Source organism: Microtus pennsylvanicus, chromosome 18 (genome assembly GCF_037038515.1).
Source record: "Microtus pennsylvanicus isolate mMicPen1 chromosome 18, mMicPen1.hap1, whole genome shotgun sequence".
Lineage (NCBI taxonomy): Eukaryota > Metazoa > Chordata > Mammalia > Rodentia > Cricetidae > Microtus > Microtus pennsylvanicus.
The window spans coordinates 40921677-40947539 of record NC_134596.1 but is presented as its reverse complement, the minus strand read 5'-3'; the positions used below and the strand labels follow the sequence as shown (position 1 = coordinate 40947539).

General features: G+C 54.3%; 1 protein-coding gene across 3 annotated transcripts in view; it reads left to right on the top strand.

The window, feature by feature from the left end:
- The first annotated feature begins 1488 nt into the window (after positions 1-1488).
- The window catches only part of Capn5 (calpain 5), a 56521-nt gene continuing 32146 nt past the window's right edge, over positions 1489-25863 (top strand). The window contains exons 1-2 of one of the 3 annotated variants that reach the window (XM_075952463.1): positions 1489-1745; positions 17529-17723. In XM_075952463.1, coding sequence (XP_075808578.1) covers positions 17559-17723 — 165 coding nt within the window. In that variant the 5' untranslated portion in view covers positions 1489-1745; positions 17529-17558. Of the gene's footprint in view, positions 1746-9028; positions 9051-17308; positions 17371-17528; positions 17724-25863 lie in introns of those variants that run through there. The other 2 variants (XM_075952465.1, XM_075952464.1) reach the window with 2 other exon arrangements.

The window sequence follows — 25863 nt, the reverse complement described above, 5'->3', positions numbered from 1 at the left end:
TCCTGACCCCTGCAGAGACCATTCTGTTCCCAGGATTTGGTGAAGGGTGTGGATCTCTGCAGAGCTAGGTAAAATGGGCTGGGTTCTAAAGATTCTGACAAACAGAAGGGACAGGGCTATCCCAGGAAGGAATGAGTCCCCAGTAGCAAGGGGATTCAAGCAGAGGTTAGCCAGCAGGTCAAGGGGCCTACAGAGATGCCTTTCCAAAAAAGCCAGGAAAAGAGGAGGAGAAAGAGGAGGAGGAGGAGGAGGAGGAGGAGGAGGAGGAGGAGGAGGAGGAGGAGGAAAGATCCAGCACAAGAATGGAAAGAATCAGCATGGCTCTGGAGGTCTGGATCCCAATTCTGCTGTTTACTAATTTTGTGACCTGGGGCACCTCCCTGGGGTTTAGTCTGTCACTGGCTAAGTGGGGCTAATAACTGGGAGAATTTAATGGGAAAACACCTACCCTTCAGGCTCTTTAATGGCACCATTAGATGACTAAGCTTATAAAAACCAATTGGCAGGGGTCCTGGGGCCAACGCATGGGCAAAGAGGCATCATCCACCCCACAGAAACCTTGTTGGGCGGCCGGGCTCTTCCTGGCATGTCTTGATCTCCTGCTCCCCAGAGATCAGAGCCACAGGTCCCTCCGTCAGGCTGTGGAGGGACTGTCTCTCTAGGTTTCTTGTCTCACCTCTCAGGAAAGTAGAAGCTGCCAGAGGTGGGCTCTGAGACACACTCTAAGGGGTCTGGGATGCTAATCAGACACCTTACAGAGTATGCTTTACAAAATGAGGAGGCTGAGCAAGATGGCAGTAACCCGGGGACCACCAGAAGGACTCCCTCCACAGCTGCCCGGTGGGTGCTGGTTCTATGCAGGTTCTCTTGCCCAAGGACACACAGCTAAGGAGACAAGACAGAGACCATGAACGTGACAGCGCGGTGTGAATGGACATTACACGTCCCATTTTAGAGTAAGAAACCCAGGCTCGGTGTGTTCCATGCAGAAGGCCATGCAGAAAGAGCCCAAAATCTGGGCCCTGCTGCTTCATGTCACATCCAGCACAGATAAGCGCCGGGGACAGAATGGGGCCAGCTTTCCTTAACTGACTGGGACCCTCTGGGCACCCCACCAGGACCTATATGCCTCTTCTCCGGTCAAAATCTTGGGAATGGGTGTGGAGATACAGATGGAAAGGGAGGGGTGTTCGTCTCATGGGTCCTCCCATTCCCAGCTGTCCTGCCTAGGCCCTGATGTAGTCTGTATGAATTGCATATCCCAAGTCAGTCACCATCTTCTGCCAGCACTTGGTAGGGCATGCAGATCCGCCAGGGCCAACGCCACACTGGGCAGCCAGCTCCCCGTGATGCTCTCCTACCGCGGACAGCACTGGCATGGGAAGGAGGGAGTGCTGGGGCCAGGGCCACCCTCTTAGTTCCTAACCTCTGGAGACGCAGCCTCACCGGTTCGCATGCGCATTCAGCTGCTCGTCCTGGCTCCCCCCCGCCCCCCCGCCCCACATCCCTCCCCGGGACCACGCCTCTGCCTCCAATGGGCGGAGGCTTAGAGGCTGGGCGGGACGGAACGAAGCCCTGGGGTCCAAGCTCCAGCGCCCAAGCTCCAGCCCCAGCCCGCCCGCCTCCGGGACAGCAACTCCCCGCCTAGTCCCAGGCTGCAGCGCGGGCTGGTCCAGCCTCCGCTCCGGTGCCCGTGCCGTGACCTGCATCCCGGGAGTCCGGCTCCAGCTGCGGCTACGCGGCAGGTAGGAGGCGCTGCGCGGAGGGAGGCGTGTGCGAGCGCGTGTGTTAGTGTGCGTTTGGATGTGTGGTGTGTGTGTGTGTGTGTGTGTCTGTGTGCAGGTGCAGGGAGGACCCGTGCTAGCACGAATCGGAATAGGGGCTGCACATCCCGCGGATTCAGGGCTGGGAGGTGAGCGCTGGCCTGCAGGCCTAGGAGGCGGAGCACCCCTACACACACCCCGAAGATCCGCCCGGACTCAGCCCCACCTCCACTCCACCCACAGCAGCCCTGGGTGAGGGGCATCCCTTGCCTCCACCTGGGTATTCCGTTGCTGTGCTTCTAGTGCAGAGGCGCTGGTATGTGCTTAGCATCGGGCTCGACTCTTTCTAATCTTCCTTACAAGTCCCCTTTCCTGTCCCCACCTCTGTCCCCCTCACCCCAGTCACCTTCCAACCTTTCTAAGTGCCTCCATCCTACAGCTTGGAGAAGGGCGTGAGGCCAAAGACCCCGTGCGCCCCTTCTTGGTCATGGTCCGCAGGTTGAATGGGGTCCTTCTCCCTGACTTTAGGGCTGGGTGTGTGGTACTGGGAGCAGGACAGGTCTGGCGGAGACTGGCTTCCCACCCCCACCCCTCAGGATTAGGGGTGTAGGAAAGGCCTTCTTCCTAGGGAGCTCAGAGGTGGAGTATATATCAATATAGATCGTTAACAGGTGCTGCATGTCCAGCTCTGCTCTTAGCCTGCCCTGTGATAAGATTCAACTCCAGACTTCACACAGATGAGCCCCAGCGCGGTAGGGAAGCCAGCCCCCCTCTAAGCCTTAGAGGCTAAGGTGACCCAGCCAGAACTGGCACCCAGGTCCCTAAGGCACAAGCTATGATCTTCTCTCTGTGCCAGAGGGTGGAGCAATCCGCCAGTGCTGAGGGCAGCTAAGTGTTCAGGGAGCCGGGGAGACCTTCCTGGGAAGCTGTGCCTTGGCAAGGGAGGGGGTATTGAGACCTCCCATGATTCCTTCTGGTTCTCGCTACAGGCTTAGTGTCCAGGGTGGAGTTGAAGAAGACCAGGCGTGGGTATGGTAGGCCCAGCGGTTGCTGCCACTGCTCCAGGCTGGGTCAGAGCTGAAGCCTGGGTGGAGTCCGCCCTGAGAGGCTTCTCTTCCCTTTGAGAGGCTGGTGGGCCAGCAGATAACCCTAACTCTTGGGGATAAAGCAGAGTCAATACCAGGCGGGGCCATCCTTGCCTGGGAACTAATAGGTTCATCTATACAGGGACTGGGGAAAGTTCAGCAAGGTGAAAAAAGAGTCTTATAATCGAAACCGTGAAACGGACCACGAGCAAAGCACACAGAGATGAGAGGCTGCATGCCGGTCTGGAAGGGGGGTGTGTCTGACAAGGGCCTGCTCTGCTACTCTGGGGGAGAGGCTGCTGGGGAGGTTCCAGCAGGGAGGGGCCCCACTTCCTCTCTCTTCTCCTCAGCACCTCACCCGGGTGTGACAGGAGAGGAGGGGATCTGTTTGGAGCAAGAGTGGGAGGTCCAGGGGGACCCTTACAGACCCCACTGCTGTGTAGAAGCAGGTGGCTGCCTCCGGGATGTGGCCCAATGAGGTGGGGCTTGGGCGCTGCTGGCGGGAAACCTGTGGCTTTCGGTGGCACATCTTTGGGTGTTTCGGAGGCCTCTGCCGTGTTCACCTACCCCGCTTTCCCCGATAGCTCTTGGGATGACACCGAGATCCCATCCCACAAAAGGAGGTCTTTCTTGGCGCCCCACAGTGCTAGCGGACTACCCTCCACCACCCTCTTGCCTGAAGGACCTGTCTTCTTCGTCCTCGAGACTGGCTCCTTGTCTTCCTGCTTGCCCATGCCCTTAAAGCAGAGAGCTGTCTTTGCCTGTGGCTCAGTTTCACCTCATGAGGCTAAATGCTGCCTTTTCACAGAGACTTTAGGGATGCTGCTGCTGACGTTAGCTCTGGTCACTCTGCACTTTACTATGAGGTGTTCGGTAGCCAGTCGGCAGCCATTATAACTGAATCCCCTTCACTGAGGAAAGAGAGACTCATTTTGCGGCAAGAGACGGACAGCAGTGTTTTTTTTTTCACTCCTGACTTTAGTGAATGAGAGGACCTGCTGATCACCGTAAGGCCCCTGCTTACCGTTCTCTGTCAGACTGGCCGAGTCCTCTGGCCTCTCCACATCCCCCTTATCCCCGGGGAGAAGCAGGGGTAGAGCAGCTGAGGGGCACCCTACATATGTCTTTCAAAGACTCCTGGGCATGAACCGTGGAGCTGTCCCCAGTTACAGACAGCGGGCCTGTCACTCCTTCCCCAGGAGCCCTGTAGGTTGGGCAGCCACCGGCTGGCTATCTGTAGCTAAGTCCTGTCCACTGAGCCTTCCTCTGCCTTATCTCTCAGTGCCTGTGGGGCCCCTTCCAACTACCCAGGTCCTCCAGACAGCCTCTCTGCCCTGTCGTTTCTTGCTTTCTTACAGTTCCCTAAGGTCCCCAGGCTTGGCCTTCAAGGCCCCCACCTCTGTAGCGTGGTCTCTGGGTTGTGGTGCCACCCTGGGGTTGCCTCAGAGCTGGCGGAACTGCTAGCTTCCTTTCAGCCTTAGACCCCGTCTTTCCTTGCTCACTAAAGGCAAAACGGGCCGCACGCCTTTGGGGTGCCAACCTGAACTTCACGAAGTCCATATTTGAGCTCAGGTGTGAGTTTGTAGAATGTTTGCTGCCCAGTAAGGGTTGAGTTACCATGTCCTGTTGTCATTTGCTGGGACCATTGTCCTTGAGACCCCAGATTTCCCACAGCTGGTTGAGAGACTAGGGTCACCACAGACTCTGTGGTCTTGTGTCTCTGTGGAGCGTGTGGTCAGGCACAGAAGGTGCCAGTGGCCAGAAGAGACCAGGCTTATTCATGGGCACCGGGTACCCATCTCGGCCAGGCCTACACAGGTGTGGTCAGGCGTACACAGGTGTGGTCAGGGGTACACAGGTGTGGGAGAGTCTGCTCATGTCTGCTCTGGTACCCTCTGACCCCTGCTGGGTGACCTACCAGTCAGCCTGAGGTAGGGACTCCATGACTTCTCACTAGTAACGGTAACAGGGAACTTCATGGTATATTGGGGGGCAGTTGGAGCTGTAATGTCGCCCTCCTCAGAGCAGGAGGGAACACTTAGGCTCCATCACTCACTCACCCTGTCCCCTGGGCCTCAGAAATGTTCTTCCTCATCTTCGCTGAACCCAAAATGCCAGAAAGTCAGTGGCTTAAAACAGTGTGGGTTTATTTCCACTGTCCTCGGATGTCAGAGGTGAGCCATGTGGGACGAACACCCAGCCTAGAGCCTTCTAGAGGGGGCTCCAGGGGAGAGTCTGGGCCTTGCCTCCTCCAGCTGCTGGCATTCCTTGTGACTGAGTCACCCCAGTTTCTGCTCCTCTCTGTTTTCATTTTCCTCTTCTGCCCTCAAACCTCCCCCGGGCCTCCCTATCCTCCTGCTTTTATTTAAGTTTTATGTTGTTTATCTCTGTGTGCCCATGAGGTTTGTGTCTGTCTATACACATGCCGTGGCTGGTGAGTGGCGGTCAGAGGGACAGTGTGTGTGGTTGTTTTACACCATCTGTCTTTTCATGTGTGGCGGGGATGAGCTCTCGAAACCGGAGGTGGGCAGCCAGTGCCTTTACCTGGTGAATGGCTCATTGGCCGCTCCCTCCCTGGTTTTTTGAGCCAAAGTCTTCTGTAGATCAGAATAACCTAGACCTTGAACTCCTCATCCTCATGCCTCTGCCTCCAGAGTGTTAGGGACACCAGCGTGTGCTGCCACATGTGGCTTCATTCATTCATCCATTCATCCATCCATCCATCCATCCATCCATCCATTCATTGTGGGCAACGGTGAGGAGGACCCCAGAGCCTTGTACATACTTGGCAGGCACTCTGCCACTGAGCCACATGCCCAGCCCTGCGTCTCACTTGCTTGCTATTACCGTTAGGACACATCCAGGATGCTCTACCTGTCCATCTGAAAACCTTTCGTGCTACATGGGGCCCACAGGGTTTAAGGATTCCCATATGGATAGCTTGGGAGCCATTATCAGCCCAGGGAAGAAACTGATTGTTTTGTCTTTGCAGACCCCCCCCCACCATCCCCACACCCAGCTCTCTGGTACCTACAACAGCTGGTTCCCCTAGTCAAGGTCCTGGATATCTCACGAGATCACCCTCAGTGACTGAGTGTGTCCTCCGCCTGCTTCCTTCCTTTCAGGCAGGCCCGGGGCTACTTTATCTCTGGCCCCAGTGCCCAGCCTGAGTCCACGGAAGCCAGGACCTCATGACATTAGGAGAGAGGTCTGTATCCCCAGGTCCCTGCGGTCACCCCAGTGACTGGATCCCATTCTCTAGGATGCAGGTCCCTGGACCCTCATGGGCACCTTTTAAGAGACAAGTGAGGTGGGCGTGGTGGCTTTAACTAGCCCTTGGGGTGGGCAGTGGGGGCTGGGCAATGGAGGGCAGAGGCAGCCCGATCTCTGTGCTCTATATAATCAGTTCCGTCCTAGGCTATGTAGTTCAGACTACGTAGCGAGACTCTGAAAAATAAATAAATAAGAAAATAAAGACAGAGGCCGGTGAGAATACTCCGGGTGGGAATAGGTCTGAGGGTGAGGGGTCAGATTGGGCTTTGGTTCCCAGAGGTGAACTGCTTGGCCCTTCCTGGCCCCGGGCATTTCAGGCCCAGCTTGATATCCAGAGGCTCAGTTTGTCTCCACCTGGGCATGGAGAGGGGGCACTGGCATCCAAGGCTGCTATGGGCAAGAACTCCACTCAGTTCAGGGCTGTGCTCAGGGCCTGGACATGTCACCAACATGTCACCCAGTCTGCCATCCTAGGAGGCGGTGTCTCCCAGGAAGGAGCCCAGAGCACTGTGCCCTGTGGGCCTGCTTTCCGTCCCCACAGCCAGCACCATGCCCTGACAGTCTCTTCTCTCCAGTGCGGCCGGGTCTCCTAGCCTGAGTCTTGTGTGTGCCTCCTTGTCCCTTCTGCCCCTTTTTAAGTCACTCTCAGGGTTTGGTTGCTCCTACTTCCTCCTTCGTCCCTTCCCCTCCCCCACACCCCGTCCTCCAGCCTGCCCTAACTGGTTTCTCCATCCTCCTCCTCCGAGCCCTCCCACCTCTCTGAAGCCCTCCTCTTTCCCAGAGCAGGCTCATTGGCACTCCTGAGGTGCCCCCCTGCCCCCCTCCACCATCTGACCTCTGGAGCACAACTTTTTCTGACTCTTGCTTCCCCCTTGGCCAGACACAGGGCAGGTGTAGGGGTGGGACCCTGGGGAAGAGGTAATGGGCAGAACCCAGCTCTGACATAGGACAGGCTCCTGCCTCTGCCCTCTGGGCAGGGGAAACAGTTCAATCTGTTTCTAAAGCTGGAACTTGAGTTGAGAAAGGGTACCTCAATTTCTCCACCTGAGAAATGGGTACCATTACTCATTGGGTTTTAAACCCTCAGTTTTATAAGGAGGTGGCCTTAGGGTCATAGCCTGCCCATGCAAATAACAGGGGTGGGGGGAGCAGGGGAGATGACTGTCCTGGTGACAGATCTATCAGGTTGGAAATCAAAGCAGTCTCTACCCCACCATCCTTGGTAAGAACCTGTAATCCAGAGAGGGCAGAAGCTTGCCTGGGGTCGCATGACGAGATCAAGCCTCCTTTTATTAGATTGTCTCTCCTGTCGGGGAGTGAGTGGCACCTGTGTCCTGGGCCTGAGCATCCTGTCCCCGCCCCACCTGCTGGGAATACAGGCTGCTTCTGCCGCACCCCCCCCCCCCCCCGTCCCATTCCCGTCTCAGTGTCAACTCTACAGCATGTGGTGCTGGGCCATGAGGGTGTGGAAGGACCCCTGCCCTTTGCTGCCCAGGCTGAGGGCTTTCCTGCGAAAGTGAGTCTGTGAGAACTCAAACTGTGGCAAGTTAGTCGCCAACGCAAAGCCCATGCAGGAAGCCTCTTCGGGTTCTTGGACACATTTTCAGCTTCTTCCTGTCACTGCCATCGGCCCGCAGGAACCCAGGGACTGAAGGACTCTTCCCCCAACCCCACGCCATCCCAGCAGCCTTCTGGTTCCAGAGGCCTCCCAGCTCCTGCGTGTTTATACCACCTTCAGCAGGACCTAAGTCCCAAACGAGGAACTGCTGTGGGGTCAGGCCTATGACTCAGGCCACACAGACAGAGCCAAGAGAGAACTGGTTTCTCTCTCTGCATGTATGTGGAGGTGTCCAAGTTCCCCGACCTCCATCCCTTAGGGCCAGCTCAGACTCTGTGATCCATACGCCTGACTCTGCCCTGTGTGGCCTTGGTGGCAGGGGAACAGGGATACCTCCTGGCTGTTGGTGCGTCAGAAGCTCACTGTGGAGGGGAGATTGGACACCAACAGAAATGATAAGGGGAAGGGAAGGAGAAAGACAGGATTTCCCAGTGTGGGTGCCAGCCTGCCTGGCGTTGGCCGGGTGACTCATTTGGGCCTGGCTGCCTCAGCTGCACAGCCAGAAGCCTCTTCAGCCAGAAGCTGGGAGCCTGGAACCCTGGGTGGCCTGAGTCCAGCTTTCCCCATCCATCTGCCTTCCTTCGTCTGCAGAGAGAAGAGAGAGAGAGAGAGAGAGAGAGAGAGAGAGAGAGAGAGAGAGAGAGAGAGAGAGATTGAGAGCGAGCTGGAGGCCCGGGCTGCAGCTTTGGAGGGATATAGAATATAATTAAAGCCTCCGCTCACGCTGCTAGGGATGGAATCCTCACACATGCTAGTCCCACACCCTAACACGGAGACACGTACCACCATGCTTCATGCGAAAGAGTAACCAGCATTCCCCCTACCCTGCAACCTTCCCTGCTCCTGGGAGCACTGACCACAGTGTGTGCTAGTGCCCTCCCCCGCCCCGCGTGTGCCCAGAGCACTGACTACAGTCTTTCTGCCACCCTGGGCTCCTCTTTACCTGTACTGCCTGGAGTGTTAGCAGTTCTGAGTATACCCGACTGGAGAGCAAAAATAGTGCCATAGTTTGGGTCTGAACTGTACCCCCAACCCCCCAGCGAGGTGCTGTTAACCATTGAGGAGCCCTGTGGAGCCCCTATTTCTTCCTCCTGCTTTCACTCCCAGCCACTATGGGTTGTGAGGTTCTGACTCACCTCGAGGTCCCCAGCGTTGCCTCCAGCCCCACGCTGGAGGCCGGAATGTAATGGGTTCGCCCATGGCTTGCTGGAACCACAAGCTGAGTCATGTCACCCTTGTCTCTCTGGGAGTCGGTTATCTCTGGTGTTTATCACAGTCACAGAAAGCTGATTGACACAGTCGTCATTAGAGGTGAGTTACAGCTGCTTTTTAAAAATTCATTAATATTGTTTTGTTATTATTAGTGTGTGGGAGTGGGGGGTCATGTCCCAGCAGGCATGTGGAGGCCAGAGGACTACTGTGAAGTCAGTTCTCTCTCCCTCCCTCCCTCCTTCCCTCCCTCCCTCCCTCCCTCCCTCCCTCCCTCCCTCCCTCCCTCCCTCCCTCTCTCCCTCTCTCCCTCCTTTCCTCCCTTCCTTTATGTGGGTTCTGGCTGTTGAACTGAGGCTGTCAGGCTGTACAGCAAGGCTCTTCACCCTGAGCTATCTCACTGGCCCATGTTTGGGCTTTTTCAGACAAGACCTTATGTAGCCCAGGCTAGTCTTGAATTTCCTATGTAGTAGAGTCTGGCCTTAAACTCCTGATCCTCCTGCCTCTAATTTCCTAGTGTTGAGATTGCAGGCTACACAGCACCGTGCCCACTTCTCACACCCCTGGGAGCCACACTAAGTGGGCACCGTGCCAACAGAGCAGCACCCCACTCCCTAGTCCACAGTTCCATTCGTCTGCTGCTGACATTCAGGTTGTTCCCATATCTGTGGTGAATTCAGCTGTAGTGACCATGGCCTGCGGCCATCTCTTCAGCATTCTGACTTCATTTCCTCAGGATACGGACCCAGGAGTGGTATTGCTGGCTGAGGCTAGTTCTATTTTAGATTGTTTTGTGAGTGTGACAGGGCTTTAGTATATAGCTGAGGCTTTGCCAGAACCCACAGTCTTCCTGCCTTGACCTCCCCAATGCTAGGAGAGCCGAAGCTAGCCTAGAACCCACAGTCTTCCTGCCTTGACCGCCCCATGCTAGGAGAGCCGAAGCTAGCCTAGAACCCACAGTCTTCCTGCCTTGACCTCCCTGATGCTAGGATAGCCAAGGCTTGCCCAGAACCCATGGTCTTCCTGCCTTGACCACCTAATGCTAGTATAGCCGAGGCTTGCCCAGAACCCACAGTCTTCCTGCCTTGACTTCCCATGCTAGGATAGCCAAGGCTTGCCCAGAACCCACGGTCTTCCTGCCTTGACCACCTAATGCTAGTATAGCCGAGGCTTGCCCAGAACCCACGGTCTTCCTGCCTTGACCTCCCTAATGCTAGTATAGCCGAGGCTTGCCCAGAACCCACGGTCTTCCTGCCTTGACCACCTAATGCTAGTATAGCCGAGGCTTGCCCAGAACCCACGGTCTTCCTGCCTTGACCTCCCTAATGCTAGTATAGCCGAGGCTTGCCCAGAACCCACGGTCTTCCTGCCTTGACCACCTAATGCTAGTATAGCCGAGGCTTGCCCAGAACCCACAGTCTTCCTGCCTTGACCTCCCTGATGCTAGGAGAGCTGAGGTTTGCCCAGAACCCACGGTCTTCCTGCCTTGACCGCCCCATGCTAGGACTCTAGGTGCATACGTGTTTGCTGCTGTCCGCGGAGGCTGCACATGTCACCCGCTTTGTCTCATTTCTCGTGGACTCTCCCAGGTGTGAGAGAGCACGTCTTTTTGTTTTGATTTTCTATTTCCTCGTGGCTACTGATGCTGAACCGCTGTCGCGTCCCCGATGACTGTTCATGTTTCTTTTTCTGAGAAACACCTCTTTAGGTCATTTGCCTGTTTTCCAGCCGAGCTTCTGCCCTGTGGCCACAGAGCTGCCCGAGTTCCTTATTGTGTTAGAGAATTAGTCTCTTATCTGAAGTGGGCTTTGGTTCTGTGGGCGCTCTGCGCTCCGTGGACCACTTCCTGCGTGTGGAAGCTTTCTAGTTTGATGTCAGGCTGTTTGTCTACATTTGCCTTTGTTTCCTGTACTTATGGGTTCATAGCTGAAAAATAAGTGCCCAGGCTAAAGTCATGGGGTTTCCCATTGCCTCTGACAGTTTGACAGTTTCTGGTATTTGTGTTTGAGCTGGGTTTTGCGTATGTGAAGTTAGGGTATAATTAATTCTGTTGCATATGGGTTTCCCCTGTTCTCACCCCCTTGACTGGAGTCTAGACCCTTTTCCCAGGGGTGATGTGGAACCTTTGCTGAAAGTCAAAGAACTGTAAACATGTATATAATCGTCTCACGCCCCAGTGCCATGCTGTTTGGATGGTCATGTGTGTATGTGTGTGTTTGTGTGTAATCCAACACAAGCTGGAGTCAATGCCTCTGTAAGATCTGACTATAGGGCACTTTCTTAGTGATTGATGTGGGAGGGCCCAGTACACTGTGGGTGGGGCCGTCCCTGAGCTGGTGGTCTGGGGTTCTATAAGAAAGCAGGCCGAGGAAGCCATTGCGAGCAAGCCAGTTAGCAGCACTCCACCACGGCCTCTGTAACAGTTCCCGCCTCCAGGTTTCCTGCAGTCTTTTCTATCCTGACTGTTCAGTGATGAACAGCAATGTGGGAGCGTAAGCCAAATAAACCCTTTCCTCCCCAACTTGGTTTTGGTCATGGTGTTTTGTCATAGCAATGGAAACCCTAACTAAGACAACACACACACATACACACACACATTTGGACTTAATCTCATGTAGCTAAGGCTAGCCCTAAACTTCTAGTCCTGCTGCCTCTATCTCCTTTGTGCTGAGATCACAGGCATGTACCTCACACCACCTTAATTCCAGGAGTGGGGAATATTTGTTTATTTATTTATTCATTTATTGCAATACAATCCTGTGTAGCACATTTGCTTCATTTTCTGGGTAGGCAAGGATGACCTTTAATTCCTGATCCTCCTGCCTCTGTCCTGAGAGCTGGGATTATAGGCATGGACCAACACACTGGGTTTATGTGGTGCTAAGGGCAGGGCCCAGGGTATTGCGCAGGCTAGACCAGCACTTTACTCACTAACTGTGTTCCTGGCCCCTGTAGTATTTTTTTTCTACCAACAATTTGACATCTCTAACTTTGTCTTTTTTGCTCAAAATTGCTTAAGCTATTCAAGGATCTTTTGTGGTTCCCTATGAGTTTTAGGGTTTCTCTTTCTGTGAGGAGCATCTTCAGAATTATGCTGAATGGGATTGTAGGACAGTATCTGCTTTGACATTATTTCTTTCAGTGCTTAGCGTGGAGTATCTTGCCATTTATTTGTGTCTTCCTTCATCTTTCTCGATGTTTTACAGTTTTGTGTGAAGGGTTTTCACCTCCCTGTTCACACTTATTCTTTTTTTTTTTTTTTTTTGGTTTTTTGAGACAGGGTTTCTCTGTAGTTTTTGGAGCCTGTCCTGGAACTAGCTCTTGTAGACCAGGCTGGCCTTGAACTCATAGAGATCCGCCTGCCTCTGCCTCCCAAGTGCTGGGATTAAAGGCGTGCACCACCACCGCCTGGCTTCACATTTATTCCTAAGTATTTTACTTTGTTTTCTTTCTGTAGCTGCTATGGATGGGATGGGATGGGATTCTCTCAGTTTTATTTTTGGGTAGTTTGTTGTTAGCACAGAAACACAGCTGAGTTCTACTGTTACCCACCTCTTTTTATGTTCCTTATTTTATTATTTAGTTTTGAACATTACTGTTGTATCTGATTTGTTGGGGATTTATCACTAAAGGATGCTGAGTGTTCTCACTTCTGACAAGAGAATTGTGCGGTGTGTCCCCTATGCTCCTGACTCCAGGTTTTTCTTTTCTTTCCTTTCCTTTTATTTTCTTTTCTTTTCAAGACAAAGTTTCTTTGTGTAGCCCTGGCCCATCTGGGACTCTCTCTTGTAGACCAGGCTGGGCTCAGATTCACAGAGCAATGCCTGCCTCTCCCTCCCAAGTTCTAGGATTAAAGGCGTGCACCCCCACCTCCCAGCAGAACTCCAGGTTTTCTGTGCTTGCGTTCCTTAGGAACCTCTGGTCTGTGACTTTTTCTTTTTTATGTATGTGTATGTCTGTGGGTGTGTGCACCCTAGTGCAATGCATGAAGGGACCAGAAGAGGGCATCAGATCCCTGGAGCTGAAGTTGTAGGTGATGTGAACCCCCATGTGGGTCCTGGGAACAGAACTCAGGTCCTCGAGAGAGCAGAAGGTGCCCTTGTCCTGTGCACCTTCTCTCCAGCTCCCCTGTAACTTTCCGTTCTGACTTTGGTATCAGGGTGATCTGGTTCTGCTTTTTAAATTGATCTAATGAAGTCATGTAGGAAGCCCTGTTGTTTAATGCTATGCCCATGAGCTCCATCTGTGGGGCTGTGTATAACCGGGAGTTCATTTTCTATTATTCTAACAGACAACAACAAAGCCCTCTCACACAGTCCTTTACAGACGGTCCTTGAGTAGTTTCTAATATTCCACATACTAGATTTTAACGGAGTTTGACATGTCTGGGATTCCCGCACTTGGGCAGTAGGAGGAAGGGGGTCAGGAGTTGAAGGTCTTTTTTGAAAAGCCTTCAACAGAAATCTGTGCAAACATTCTTGTGTTTCTGTGGGACAGCCTCCATGTCTCGGTGAACTAACTAGATGATGGAATATGTGTTGCTCGTACTCAGGGGGACAAAGCAGCTCTGCAGAGTCACTGTGTGGTTGTCCACCCTGCTGGGTGTCAGAGCTCCTCTTGTGCTTTCCTTGTTTGGTTTCTGACAATGACAGGCTTCACCTGTGCTAGTCCATCACTGTGCTGCCGAGCCTCGCACCCAGCCTGTGCTTGGGTCGCGTGTGAGCTGTCGGGTCGCGTGTGAGCTGTCGGGTCGTGTGTGAACTATTGGGTCACGTGTGAGCTCTTGGGTCGCGTGTGAGCTGTCGGGTCATGTGTGAGCTGTTGGGTCGTGTGTGAACTATTGGGTCACGTGTGAGCTCTTGGGTCGCATGTGAGCTGTCGGGTCATGTGTAAGCTGTCAGGTCATGTGTGAGTTATCAGGTCGTGTGTGAGCTATCTGGTTGTGTGGGAGTTATCTGGTCGTGTGTGAGTTATCGGGTTGTATGTGAGCTATCGGGTCGTGTGTGAGCTACCATGTTGTGGTGTGTCCTTGTTCTAGCCCTGCTGGTAGGATGGGATGGTGTCTTGCTATGATTTAAGTTTGCGCCTCCTTGCTGATGGGTGAAGTCCAGCACTTTTCCTTCTCTTTTCTGGGTGTTTGGAGTGACTCTTTCTTTTATAGTGTGCTGTTTTTTAGTGTGTTGTTTTTGTTTGTTTGGGGTTTTTTTGTTATTGCTGATTTTAGTTTTATTGTTATTTTATTTTATGTGTATGGGTGTTTTGTCTGCGTGTATGTGTGTGTATCACACACACATACACACACGTGCCTACTGCCTTTGGAGGCTAGAAGAAGGAATTGGATCCCCCGGAACCGGAGTTACAGATGGTTGTGAGCTACCTGGTGGGTGCTGGGAACCCAATCTGAGTCTTGTGAGAGAGCGCCAAGGGCTCTTAACCACTGAGCCAATTCTCTGGCTACAGGTGTTGCTGGTTGCGGGCAGCCCCATGGCTGGAGTTCCCCTGCCGTTTTCTGGGGATTGGTTCTGTGTGTAGTATGAGGTAGGGTCAAGATTCTCGTCCCCATGTGGAGAGCAAGTGGAACCATTCATCGGAACAATGGTTCTTCCCTGTGTGCTCCAAGTCATAAAGCAGGTGTCCTTACACCCATGGACTGAGTAGACACTTCACTTCTGTTCCGTTCCACCGATCTGTTTGTCTACCCTGGCAGTGTCTCGGTGACCAGGACTTTAGGGTTGGCTGCCTGACCTGGGTGTGGCTCCCCTAACTGGGCCTCTGTTGATGGCCTTGGTTGTTCTTGGCCTTTGTGTGCTGTTGGGCTTAGCCTCAGCCTGTTCTCTGATTGTCCTGGCTCTGTTATTTCTCCTTCCAGAGGCTCCCACTCCTGACAAAGACCCTATAGGCTGTGTGGCCTCTGCCGGCCTCCAGCCTAGTCCATCCCTGGGGCCCTATAGTCTGGGCTTAGTCACAGTGGCTGAAGGGCAGGGCCACAGTCAACTCAGCCTGGCCAGTGGGGTGTGGGCCCTCACTGGCACACAGCCATCAGGAAGGTCAGGAGGCAAGCGGATGCTTGGTCCAGCAGGCAGAGGTGGGTGGTTCCAGCTAACTGCATGTATGTTTGGGTATCACGGGCATGCCTGGTGCCCATGGAGGCAACAAGAGGAGTCTGAATCCCCTGTTAACAGTTATGAGCTGCCGTGTGGGCGCTGGAAACCGAAACTCCATCCTCTACAAGGGCAGTCAGTGCTCTTAACCACTGAGCCACCTCTGCGACCCTGGTCCTGCCTCTCCTGAGCTTGCTCTTTGTAGCTGGGATGGAGTTCCTGCCACCCTCAACATTTGTTGGGATGGTTCTGTGGTTACTGAATCCCAGTGTCTCACTGTGCGTAGTGGAGATGCAGAGGTACTTTGTAAGCCCTGTGCTCAGAGCCCTGTGCTCAGAGGGGGAACTGGGAAAATGAGCCGCGAGTATCCAAACGGATACAATGTAACTGGTGCTGGGCTCCTGGGGGCTCCCAATGGCCAAGGCAAGGGCTGGATTGTGTAGGAGAGGGGAAAGCCTTAGCCCACAGCTTGAAGACCTGCGAGAAAGGCCTGACACCAGAATGTTGGGCTCCAGGGTAGAGGATGCAAGGGTGAGATTGTCAGGGAAAGGGACGTGGGTAGACATCAGATGGCTGGGAATTCCAGCCTGTCCTTAACGTGACACAGGGTCTTGTCAGCTCAGACACAGCCATAAGTGGTCACGCCTGGAGCACAACCCTGGGGAGAGAGGCTGGCGGGTCAGTCTGCGTCTTCCTGTTTATGTTTTGCTTTCCGAGATGGTGCCTGGAGATGGGAAAGGCTACGGTCTGTGACCCCTTGAGACTCTGACCCCATGGGGTACTATGTGGCAGCAACCTTTTGATTGGCGTGCAGGGGCTGAAGGGTTAGAGGCCAGGTCCCCGGAACAACTCCAGAAGTAGGCCAGGGTCAGCCTGCCTGTCAGGGATGAGGGGGATGACTGGGGTAGGCACGGTCGAGCCCTGGTGGCCTGCTCCTGTCCATCCATGCCCTCCTTCCTACCCACCCAACTCCTCCTCACCCAGTTTCTTCTGGCTACCCCATCTTTTCTTCCTGAGAGAGCAGGTCCTCCCTGTAGTGTTGAGCCCTCTGTGGCCTGGCGAGTGGCCAGAAGTTTCATTTGCCGTCCTGGCTGTGTGATCTCAGCCTGCTTGCTCCCGCTCTCCCGGCCCTCTGGGCTCCAAAATACTGGAATCCAAGAGCTGATTTCCCAGCTCCCTGATCTAATTTTTGTGACTTAAATTGCTTCCTGAGCCCCTGCTGCTGAAGCCTGCAGGGCTGATGAACCTGCTTCGTGCCTAAGGGCCCTGAGGTTTTCCAGTCTCTCCTTTCTCTTTTCCCAGGCCTCCAGGGCGGAGGGAGGCCTAGGGCCTGAGGAGATTGACCTCCCTGGGCGGAGGAGAGGCCAGGGAAATTAAATGGTTGGCTTGAGGCTACCCTGCAACCCTGGGTGGATGAGTGACTGCAAACGAAGACCCGGTCATCTTTTCCTTCCCATCTCTTCCCCTCCCTGGAGAATCCTCCACCTTCCCTTCCTTTGGGCCGCAGCTCAGTTGGGAATTGTATGGGGAGCCATTGCCTAGTACTCTTTCCTGAGGCCAAGGTGTTCACCTCAACCTGAGGACCTGGGTTCCAATCCACTGTCTCCATGGGGACATGAATAAGGTCCCTTACCTCACAGGGCCTCAGCCCTCATTCTGAAAATGGCAGCAGGGTGCCCGCCATTGCTCTCAACACTGGACACAGCAAGCCTCTCACTTAGTGGCTTGCCCATGGTGGGTTCCAGAGAACAGGAACCTCGTTCCTACCTTGGCGATGAAGGATAGGGGCTCGGAGAAGCTGAGCAACTTTTCTACGGTTATTGCCCAACAGATGAGTAGTTTGGCCAGAATCAGTGCCTACGTCTGTCCTGCTATCAAACTTTGCTCAGAAACCATTCTATGAATTCTGCCTCAGTTTCCCTCACGGTCAGCCTGAACCTCAGTGAAGACCACAGAATGTGTGGTCTTCTACGTGAGCCCCAGAATGTGTAGATTTGGAGAGGTTGAAGAAGGAGTGTGAGAGATCAGACCTCTGTCAAAACTCCCGATGGGTCAAGCCCTACTGGTTCCGGGTACAACCCCTGCTCTCCGGGCCTTCTCTGACCATCCTGATACAGGGTGTGTCCCTTAAACTTGGTCATTGTTCATTTAGGGCTGGCTAAACAGGACTGGGAGTGTGAGGTGGGTGTGGCCTGGCCAGCCCTGGACACCGGGCACTGGTGGCCTGAGGGCTTAGTATCACCTTCCAGACACCAGGAAGGAAAGACTCTTAATAGCTGAGGCAGGTAGTCCGTACCTGTTGCCTCTTTGCCCGATAACAGGTACTGGCTGCATGAGCTTGGGCAGACCTCTGCCCCTCTCCCTACCACCTTTCCTGCCTGTGCTATTAAGATGCTTCTGGGAGGGGGGTACATCCAGTGGTTGGAGCTCAGCGGGGGCTGTCCATGTTTGATGGTCTTCTTGCCCCCCTGTCTTCCAGGTGCCGCCTCCTCTTGTGGTCGTGGTCACCATGTTCTCCTGCGTAAAAGCCTATGAGGACCAGAACTACTCAGCACTGAAGCGGGCCTGTCTGCGCAGGAAGGTGCTCTTTGAGGACCCCCACTTCCCGGCCACTGACGACTCACTCTACTATAAGAGTACCCCAGGGCCCGCAGTCAGGTGGAAGCGGCCTAAGGTTAGTTTCCCCCCCCAGGGAGAATGGGTCCCCCATCCCACCGGCAGCCTCCTGCCTGGTCAGGCCCTCTAAGGCATAGTGCACTGAGGGACCAAGGACTGCAGGTCTCGGCCTCCCTTCCCATGGCCATGTGGGGTGTATGCGACGTGCCGTGGATGGGCTCCGTGTGCAGTAAGATTGAAGGGCAGGTTTGCTTTGCTGATTTTCAAGTCACTTCCTGTACAAGTAGAAGCATTCACTCTCATGAAGCTATAAGGATAGGCAGCAGGTGACCAATGTAGGGACCTGTACCCTGAGTGTTGGTGGCCTTGCCAGCTCCCAGCCTGGTCTAGGGCCCATGAGTTGTATGCTTAGCAGAAATAGTTGGCCCTGGGCCATGACTTTTGGTTCTGGGTTTTTTTGTGTGAGGTGGGCATAGGAGTTCTGCTGAGTGGGGCTCCTGGGGTCTCCGTGAAGGGAGAGTGCTTGAGGACCCAATCCAGGCTTCACCTGGTGTCAGAGAGACAGTCACTGAAAAGGGACGTTAGTGTGGGAAACTAGCCTTTTCCATGTCACTTGGGCAGGTTGTCATGGCCTCCCCCATGCCTGTTCTCAGAGAAGGTGCCTCGGCTGCAGGGTCAGGCTGGGGGGAAAGTACAGTCACACAGAGACTATTACGTTGGGGTATCAGGCCCCCTCTGGCAATAACAAAGCAGGTAGGACCTGGGGCACAGGAGGGAAGCACCCCCACCTCCTGGGCCTGGTGTGTTAGTTCTGAGCGAGTATAGAGCCACGCACGTCTCTACGCTCAGAAGCAAACAATAGTCAGATTTGTACCTCCGGTCTCTCTGTTCCTTGGACATTTGGAGAAAAATGAAATTCCACATTCACGTCCCTCCCAACAACCAGCCTGGGGCATCGCTGTGAACTGGGGCTCTTGTCGGGCAAGGGAACTGAGGCTGAGAGAAGGGACCACACATTCAGGGGTCTCGCTCGGGCCCTTCCCTGACACCAGATGGACCCTGCGTTCTTTGGCCTCAGACCTTGGGACTTTGGGGGAGCTTCTGACCCTGGCTTTCTTCTCCGATCTAGTGACAGGATTTTGGCTCTATTACCCCATGTCTGCTTCGGCAAGGTGTGGGATAGGAGCTGGTTTTAAAAGGGCCTTTGTGAGATCCTGGTTCCCAGGAGAAAGGGTGGACACCTGAGCCTCCTGCCACCACCCTCAAGGCACACTGTCCTTGCCCTGACCCTCTTCCTAAGACTGTGGACCACAGTCTGGAATGGGCTTCAAGAGGCCCAAGGCTGCGCAGGGCAGGCTGGTGACTGGGTGTGACCTGATGGAGTCACTGCCCTCTCAAGGCCCTTTCCCCTGGGTTCAGGAATCCTATCTCCTCCTTCCTCCTCCTTCCTTGGCACCTGTCCAGATGCCTTTCCAGCTCCCGCTGAAGACGAAGAACACATTGCCTACCCTGGAAGGGTCATGGCACACATGGCTGGCGGCAGAGCAGGGGCGACGAGGCAGTCGCCGGGCTCCGGTTTTGGTCAGGCCTGAGCCCAGTAGGCAGAGTGTGTTCCCATGGGCATGATGCCACAGTTAAGACCTGGACTTAACTGGGGAGGGGAAGTGGAGCAGCCTGGGTTGGGGTGGGTTGCCAGCTCCTGACTGTTAATGTCCAGCCTCTTGGCCTCTGGCCTGAGGCAGCTGCGCTTCTGCATGGTCCTATTTCCTGGGTCCTGGGCCTGATGCATTTTCCCTACAGCCCGTTCTGATTCCACTCTAGAAACCTCTCTCTCAGTTGGTCGTTATGGTGACTTCTCTGTTTGTGGAGATTCTCCTTAGACAGCCTCTGAGGCCGAGCCACTCAGTATCTCCATCCCTTACCCTCCCGGTCTGGAACTTCCCAACGTCCCAGGCCTTCAGGCAACAGCCTTCATGCTTCCTAGCCTCTGAGTCCAGCCTTCCTGTCCCAACTTACCACCAGTCAACCAGCCTCCCTTCCTCTAAGGCTTCTCCCGCTCCGCCCCCCCAATATTATGAAGGAGCCTGCTTTTTGAGCAAGCCAGGCTTGACTCCAGCCTGAGGTCTCTTCTTGAAGTGGGATGTGGCTTTGAGTAGAGTGTCCCCCTCTTTAAGTGGGGAGAATAATTCTGGCCGAGTATGGTTTCTGGAAGTTGAGGTGCTGGAGGCAGCAGCCAGCTACCCTCATCCTTCTGGTCAGCCCCTTGGTGGGGAGCCAGAGCTGGCCAGTTTCCTGCCATTCACCCTGCAGGGGGCACCAGGCCTGCCCTCTTTGGCATTCATCTTTCTACTCCCCTGCGGGCCTCTGTTGTGTTCTTTGCCACTGAGGGAGCCTCTTCCGCCTTCCTTACTGCTGGAAAGAGGAGGGGGAGGCGATGGGGGTTTCTGGGGAGTCAGGATGTGGGCAGAAGCCACTTCTGGTTCTCAGGCTGAGGGCTACAACTGTCTGGCCTCCAGCCAGCTCTCTGCCTTCCCTATGTCTGGGCATTCATTATCTTGGGGGTTCTAGATTAGCATGGGGGTTGGTAGGAGCCCTGGGAACGTTTTCTAGTTTTGAGACCCTAGCATTCCTTGAGACAGCCTGGTGTGCCCACTGCCCAGGATCTCACCTCGTTTTGGAAAGGTGATCTTCTCCGAGTGCTGACCACTTGGCCTGCCTTAGGAAGACCTCTGCTCTGCCTAAAACTGAGCCTTTTGGGTACCTTTCCCTAGTCTTCTCAGAGCGCCAGGGAAGGCCCCTGGCTGGATTGCTGAAGGAGATGGGGGAGGGAGAAGGGGCAGTTGCAGAGGGGGCACCGTGTCCTGTGACTTTCCTGTTGTGTCCAGGCAAAGTTCCTGCAGCGGCCACTCTCTGTGACCTTAGATCGGGAGTGGACAGGAGGAAGGATAAGGACTGGCAGTGTCCCCTGAGGGTGCAGTTGCGTGCATGGCTGCCCAGCTCTGCTGTCCATCTCGCTCCTGGCTGGGTTCCTGACTCTACGCTAGCTGGAAACCTGAATTTCCTGCTCAGCCAGGAGGGGCGTGGCTCCGACCTGGTCAGACCTGGGCCAACTGGTCTGACCGGCTGAGGTTACCACAGGTTCAGAAGCTAGGGCCCTGGAGGCTAGTTGGCCAGAGGTATGGCACCCCTGCCTGGGGGTCTGGGGGTGGTTCAGTCCGGGGCTCACAGCAGGCCCCGTGCAGTCCAGTCTAGGGCACTTGGTTATCCCTCCACGCCCAATCAGTATCCTCCCAGTGCCAAACACATCCCTTATCTGAGAGCTCACGGGCAGATAGAGGGACCTACATGCAAAGTGGTGCCCAGTATCCCAGGTCCAGCTCATGGTTTCCCAAACAACCAACCAGGAATCAGGAACTGAATAAAGGAAATAGATTCATTTACAGATTTGGCCTCACCTGCTGCAGTGTTAAAATCCGTAGGAAAGAGGGAGCAAAAGCCGGAAAATCTGCATACGCGGATGCACCTCCAATTGGTGGTGAGACTCATCTGTTCTAGGAACTGGCTTATCCCTAGGGGACTTTCTCTTCTGCAGCTGAAGGGATCTCCTGGAATAATTCAACGTTCTTTTAGAGCCACCATTAGTAAGATGTTGTGGAAAGGACTGGAAGGTGCGTGGGTGGCCTGGCACCAAGGGAGAGTGTGTGTGGACAGAGAGAGAGGGGGGGGGGCAGTATTCCTCCAACTGTGGCTGGACTGATTTCATCTTCATCTTCAGGGCATTTGGGGGTCCTTGTTCTCTCCAACTCCTGCTCCCCCCACACCATCTGCTCTGAAGGGACCACATTCCCGGCAACCTCAACCCGTATCAGGTTGTCATTAACTCCATTCATCCGGAGACTCTGGCCTGGCTGTAGTAGGGCCTGTCTCCAACTCATGGTCAGCTAGTGACTCTTCTGGCCTACAGTGGTGGACAGGGACAGGACACCTCTTCCTCCTGGGTCTTGTTGACACACAAGGAAGGGTAGCTTTATCACTTATAGGACGCAGCACACCTAGAGAGAGGCTGGGAAGCAGACTGTCCAAGTTTGAATCTTAGGTCATCATGCTGCAAGGCCCTGGACCAGTGACCTTGACTCTCTCTCTCTCTGCCTCAGCATCCTTATCTCTGAGAGCACTACCAGGAGCACCCTGTTCTTTACTCCTGGCCTCCCCAGGACCAGTCCTCGAAGCTATTTTTGTGATGTTTTTTTCAGCAGTAGCAAAGGTGCATCTGCATCCCAGGTATGAGCAGCCTCGGGTGTCCTAGATCAGAGCTGGCAAACCTGAGCCTTCGGGTGCAGGCGGCATGCTCAGGGGTGGGATGGAACTTCTCCGAAATTCCATCTCTCCCAGTCTGGGGTGGGCATGGCTGGGCGGCAGGAGGGCGCTCTGGGGTCCAGAGCCAGGACGGTACAGGCGTAGTGGCAGGGAGATCCCGTTGGTGTACCCAACCATCCTGCTTTGCCCTGTCTGCTCAGTCAGTTGTACTTGACCTGGGGCGCCCCTGCCTCCTGTCTGTCACAGGGCGAGATGAGCACCTTGCTGCCATCTCCCGCTGCAGCTCTGGTGGCACTGGCGGCAGCTCTCTCACTGTGAGTCCTCTAGATGCGAGGCCCCGCCCCTGCCCCCTTTCGCTAGATGAGAGGCCCCGCCCCTGCCCCCTTTCGGAGCCTCCCTCCGTGAGGAGACATCGCTCTGTCTCAGTCTGGGACTCTGGATGGGTACAGTTGGCTGGAAGATAAGATTAGGAGGAAGCGGGGTGGCCCCCAGAGCTTCCTGAGAGTGGTCTTGGGGACGAGAAACAGGCCTCCTGGCTGGGTTTACTCTGATCAGAGACAGCAGGATACACACCTGTGCCTTGGAGAAGCCACCATGCAGCTTGCCCCTGGCTCCCCTGTAGCCACAGCTAGAAGTGGTCCAGGCGTCCGATTCAGTTAGTGCCCTCAGAGGAATTACCGTTTCTTTTCCTGGCTTTTTTCTTTTTCTGAGCAATCGAGTCCCAAACACTGTCCTGAGGTCCCATTATCCCATTTTCCCCTGGCAGAATGCTCCACCGCCACCATGGAGGCCACACAGACACTTTAGGGCCAGCGTTTGAGGACCTGGAGGAACAGAGATGAGCATTGGCTTCTGTTTGCGTCTCCAGCAGCAGGCGTGCTGGAATTGAGGTCTGCCTCCCAGGCTCTCCTGCCCTCTGCTGGCCATCTGTGGAAGGGTTTCTGCTGCTGTGTTGTGACAGCTTGAGCCTAGGAACAGACCTGGAGACTCTGAAACAGGCAGAGACTGTCAGCTCTAGCTCCCATGATATGCCTGGGACATTGAAATATGACTTTCCCTGGAAAGATAGAGAGGGTACTGACTACCAAAGGAAGGGATCTGCCTTAGGCCACCCTGGGGGAGCCAATGAGTTTGAGTTTATGGGGACACTTACCGGTGGCTATGCCACCAAGAAGTCCCACCCCAGTTAACTGTTTTGTAGTAGTGATGAGGATCTCAGGGTGGGAGGAGAGAGGGACTCCAACGCGGTGCCTGGTTCCCTAGGCATCCAATTTCCCGCCCTCTGTCCTGCCGAGGGACATGGCCAGCTATCGGATGTCTCACATTTAGATACATTTAGTCTGTGACACATTTAGAGGCAATTGCACTATAATGGGATCTTTTATGAGGTTGGCAGGCCCTCTTGAAGGTCTACTGCGTCCATTCCAAGTAAATGCCAATTGCCCTGGGGGCTCATCAGCCACGGGAATGTTAAAGATCAGAGCCAAACAAATTAATGGAAGCCTCCTGGGCTGCCAATGTGAAGGGCCATCAGTGTGAAGGGCCATCAGTGTGAAGGGCCGTCAGTGTGAAGGGCCGTCAGTGTGAAGGGCCGTCAGTGTGAAGGGCCATCAGTGTGAAGGGCCTTCAGTGTGAAGGGCCTTCGGTGTGAAGGGCCTTCGGTGTGAAGGGCCGTCGGTGTGAAGGGCCTTCGGTGTGAAGGGCCGTCGGTGTGAAGGGCCTTCGGTGTGAAGGGCCGTCGGTGTGAAGGGCCTTCGGTGTGAAGGGCCGTCGGTGTGAAGGGCCGTCGGTGTGAAGGGCCTTCAGTGTGAAGAGGTGCCATCACGTGTATGATGATGATGATGGTTCCTTCAAAAGGGAGAGGATGGGGAGGACAGGCCAGGGGGGCAGGGGCCAGGGGGGCAGGGGGCCAGGGGGCCAGAGGGCCAGGGGGCCAGGGGGCCAGCAGGGTGGTTCAGCTGATCAGGCGACTATTATTTGACTCTAGGGAAGTTGTCTTCTGACCTCCACGCGTGTACCCGTGCACACATGTGTTTCATCACACAATGCTCCTACAGGAAGGATACTAAACTAATGCGTTATTTTTTTAAAGGAAAAATATTGGAATGGGCACCCTATCTGCCTTGTTTTGTTTTTACCTGCCCCACCTGGCTACTGAAACGGCTTCAGGTTAATTTAGTGAATGATCTCTCCATGGTATATGATCCTCATTTCAGGGTGTATCCCAGCAATACGCCCAGGCCTGCCTCCTTACAATTTGGAGCGGGTGTTAATCACAGCCCACTCAGGACAAGATTACTCTCAATATTTTTCACCTACATGGCTCCGTTTCCTGATTCATCCATTACTCCCACCCCCGTGTTTTCAGAAGTTGCCATGAATCAAGGTCTGTGTGACTCCATCAAAGCTGTGGTGTTCTGCGTCTCAGCAGGGGAGCAAAAGACCCACAGTTCACTGTGGAGCCTCAGGTCCCACGCCAAGTAGCCCCTTCCCCCTACATCACTGGGTGCAGCAATGATCACCTGCACCTCCCCCACCCTTCGCCCCTTTGGGGAACAATTGTTTGGGCTTGAAGCCTTCTGGAGGGGCTTCCTAACACGAATCTGACTTTCTCATCCTTTAGGCTGGCCGTTTTCCTCTGGGCTCAGTCCTAACCAGAGTCCAGTGGCTGCCTTCTTAAAATCTAACATAGAATTAAGAATTAAAAATTAGCCAAGTGGTGGTGGCGCACGCCTTTAATCCCAGCACTCAGGAGGCAGAGGCAGGTGGGTCTCTGAGTTTGAGTCCAGCCTGGTCTGTACAGTGAGTTCCAGGACAGCCAGGGCTACACAGAGAAACCCTGTCTAGAAAAACCAAAACCAAAAAAAAATTAAAAATTAAACAATTTTTAACTTTTTGCCACACAAAGGTTGGTTACTCTGGAATCTCCCCCTCGGGGTATGCCTCAGCCTGATTTTTTCTGGGCACAGAAAGCTCAGGCTTGGTTGTTAAGTCTGAGGGCCAATGAAACCATCACATCAGTTAGGAGGCGTGTCACTCCCCAAACCAGGGAATATCCACCCGGCTCATTTTTGGTTCAGACTGTTCTCTGTAGGTACCACAAGGTGTGTGACTTTCCCTGGGAGACGTGAAGAAACTTCTCTTCACCCAAGATAGACAGGGCATGAGCAGATCAAAGAGAGGGTTTTGTCTAAGCCAAACCCTGTGAACCTAGTGAACCTAATGGAGTTATGGGGTGGGTTAGGTCATAGGCGGCTACACCCCCAGGAAATCCCACACCCAGTGGACTGTTACCTTAGGGCATAGCAATAACAGTCTCAGGGGTGGGGAGCCACATGAGGGTCATGTGATGACTTCTCAGGGTCTTCTAGCCTCTCTCCTGCAGGCCTCCCAAGGGGATGCTCACCAGCCTGAGTTAGCTCACAGGTCATCACAGCTGCTTGGCTTCAAGATGGAGACGATCTTGTCAAGCCCATTAAACAGGCATCGTCCTCAACCTCTCATCTGTGAAATGGGCACAGTGCTGGGTTCTCAGGGTCAGTGGGGGTTGTCTGAGCTATAAGGCTGTGTCTCAGTGCTCTGCCTCCCCGCCCTGCCGTCTTGCCCCCTCAGCTCAGGTCTTCTCATTAGTCTCTGAGGAGGCTATGATGGTGTGCCTAGCTGCTTTCCTGGGCTGGGCATACTGTGGTGCTATCTGCTCCCTCAGAGATCCACCTACATCTGACTCCAGCCTGGGCAGGGTGTCTGCTCTGTAGGAGACAGGAATCTATGCTTTCAGCGTGTGTCTCTTGGTGCAGAAACCAAAGCTGCACTTTTTCTACTCTATAGCCCTGCCTTGGGTCTTTAAGGGCAACCGCGAAGAGGAGAGAGATTGGAAAATT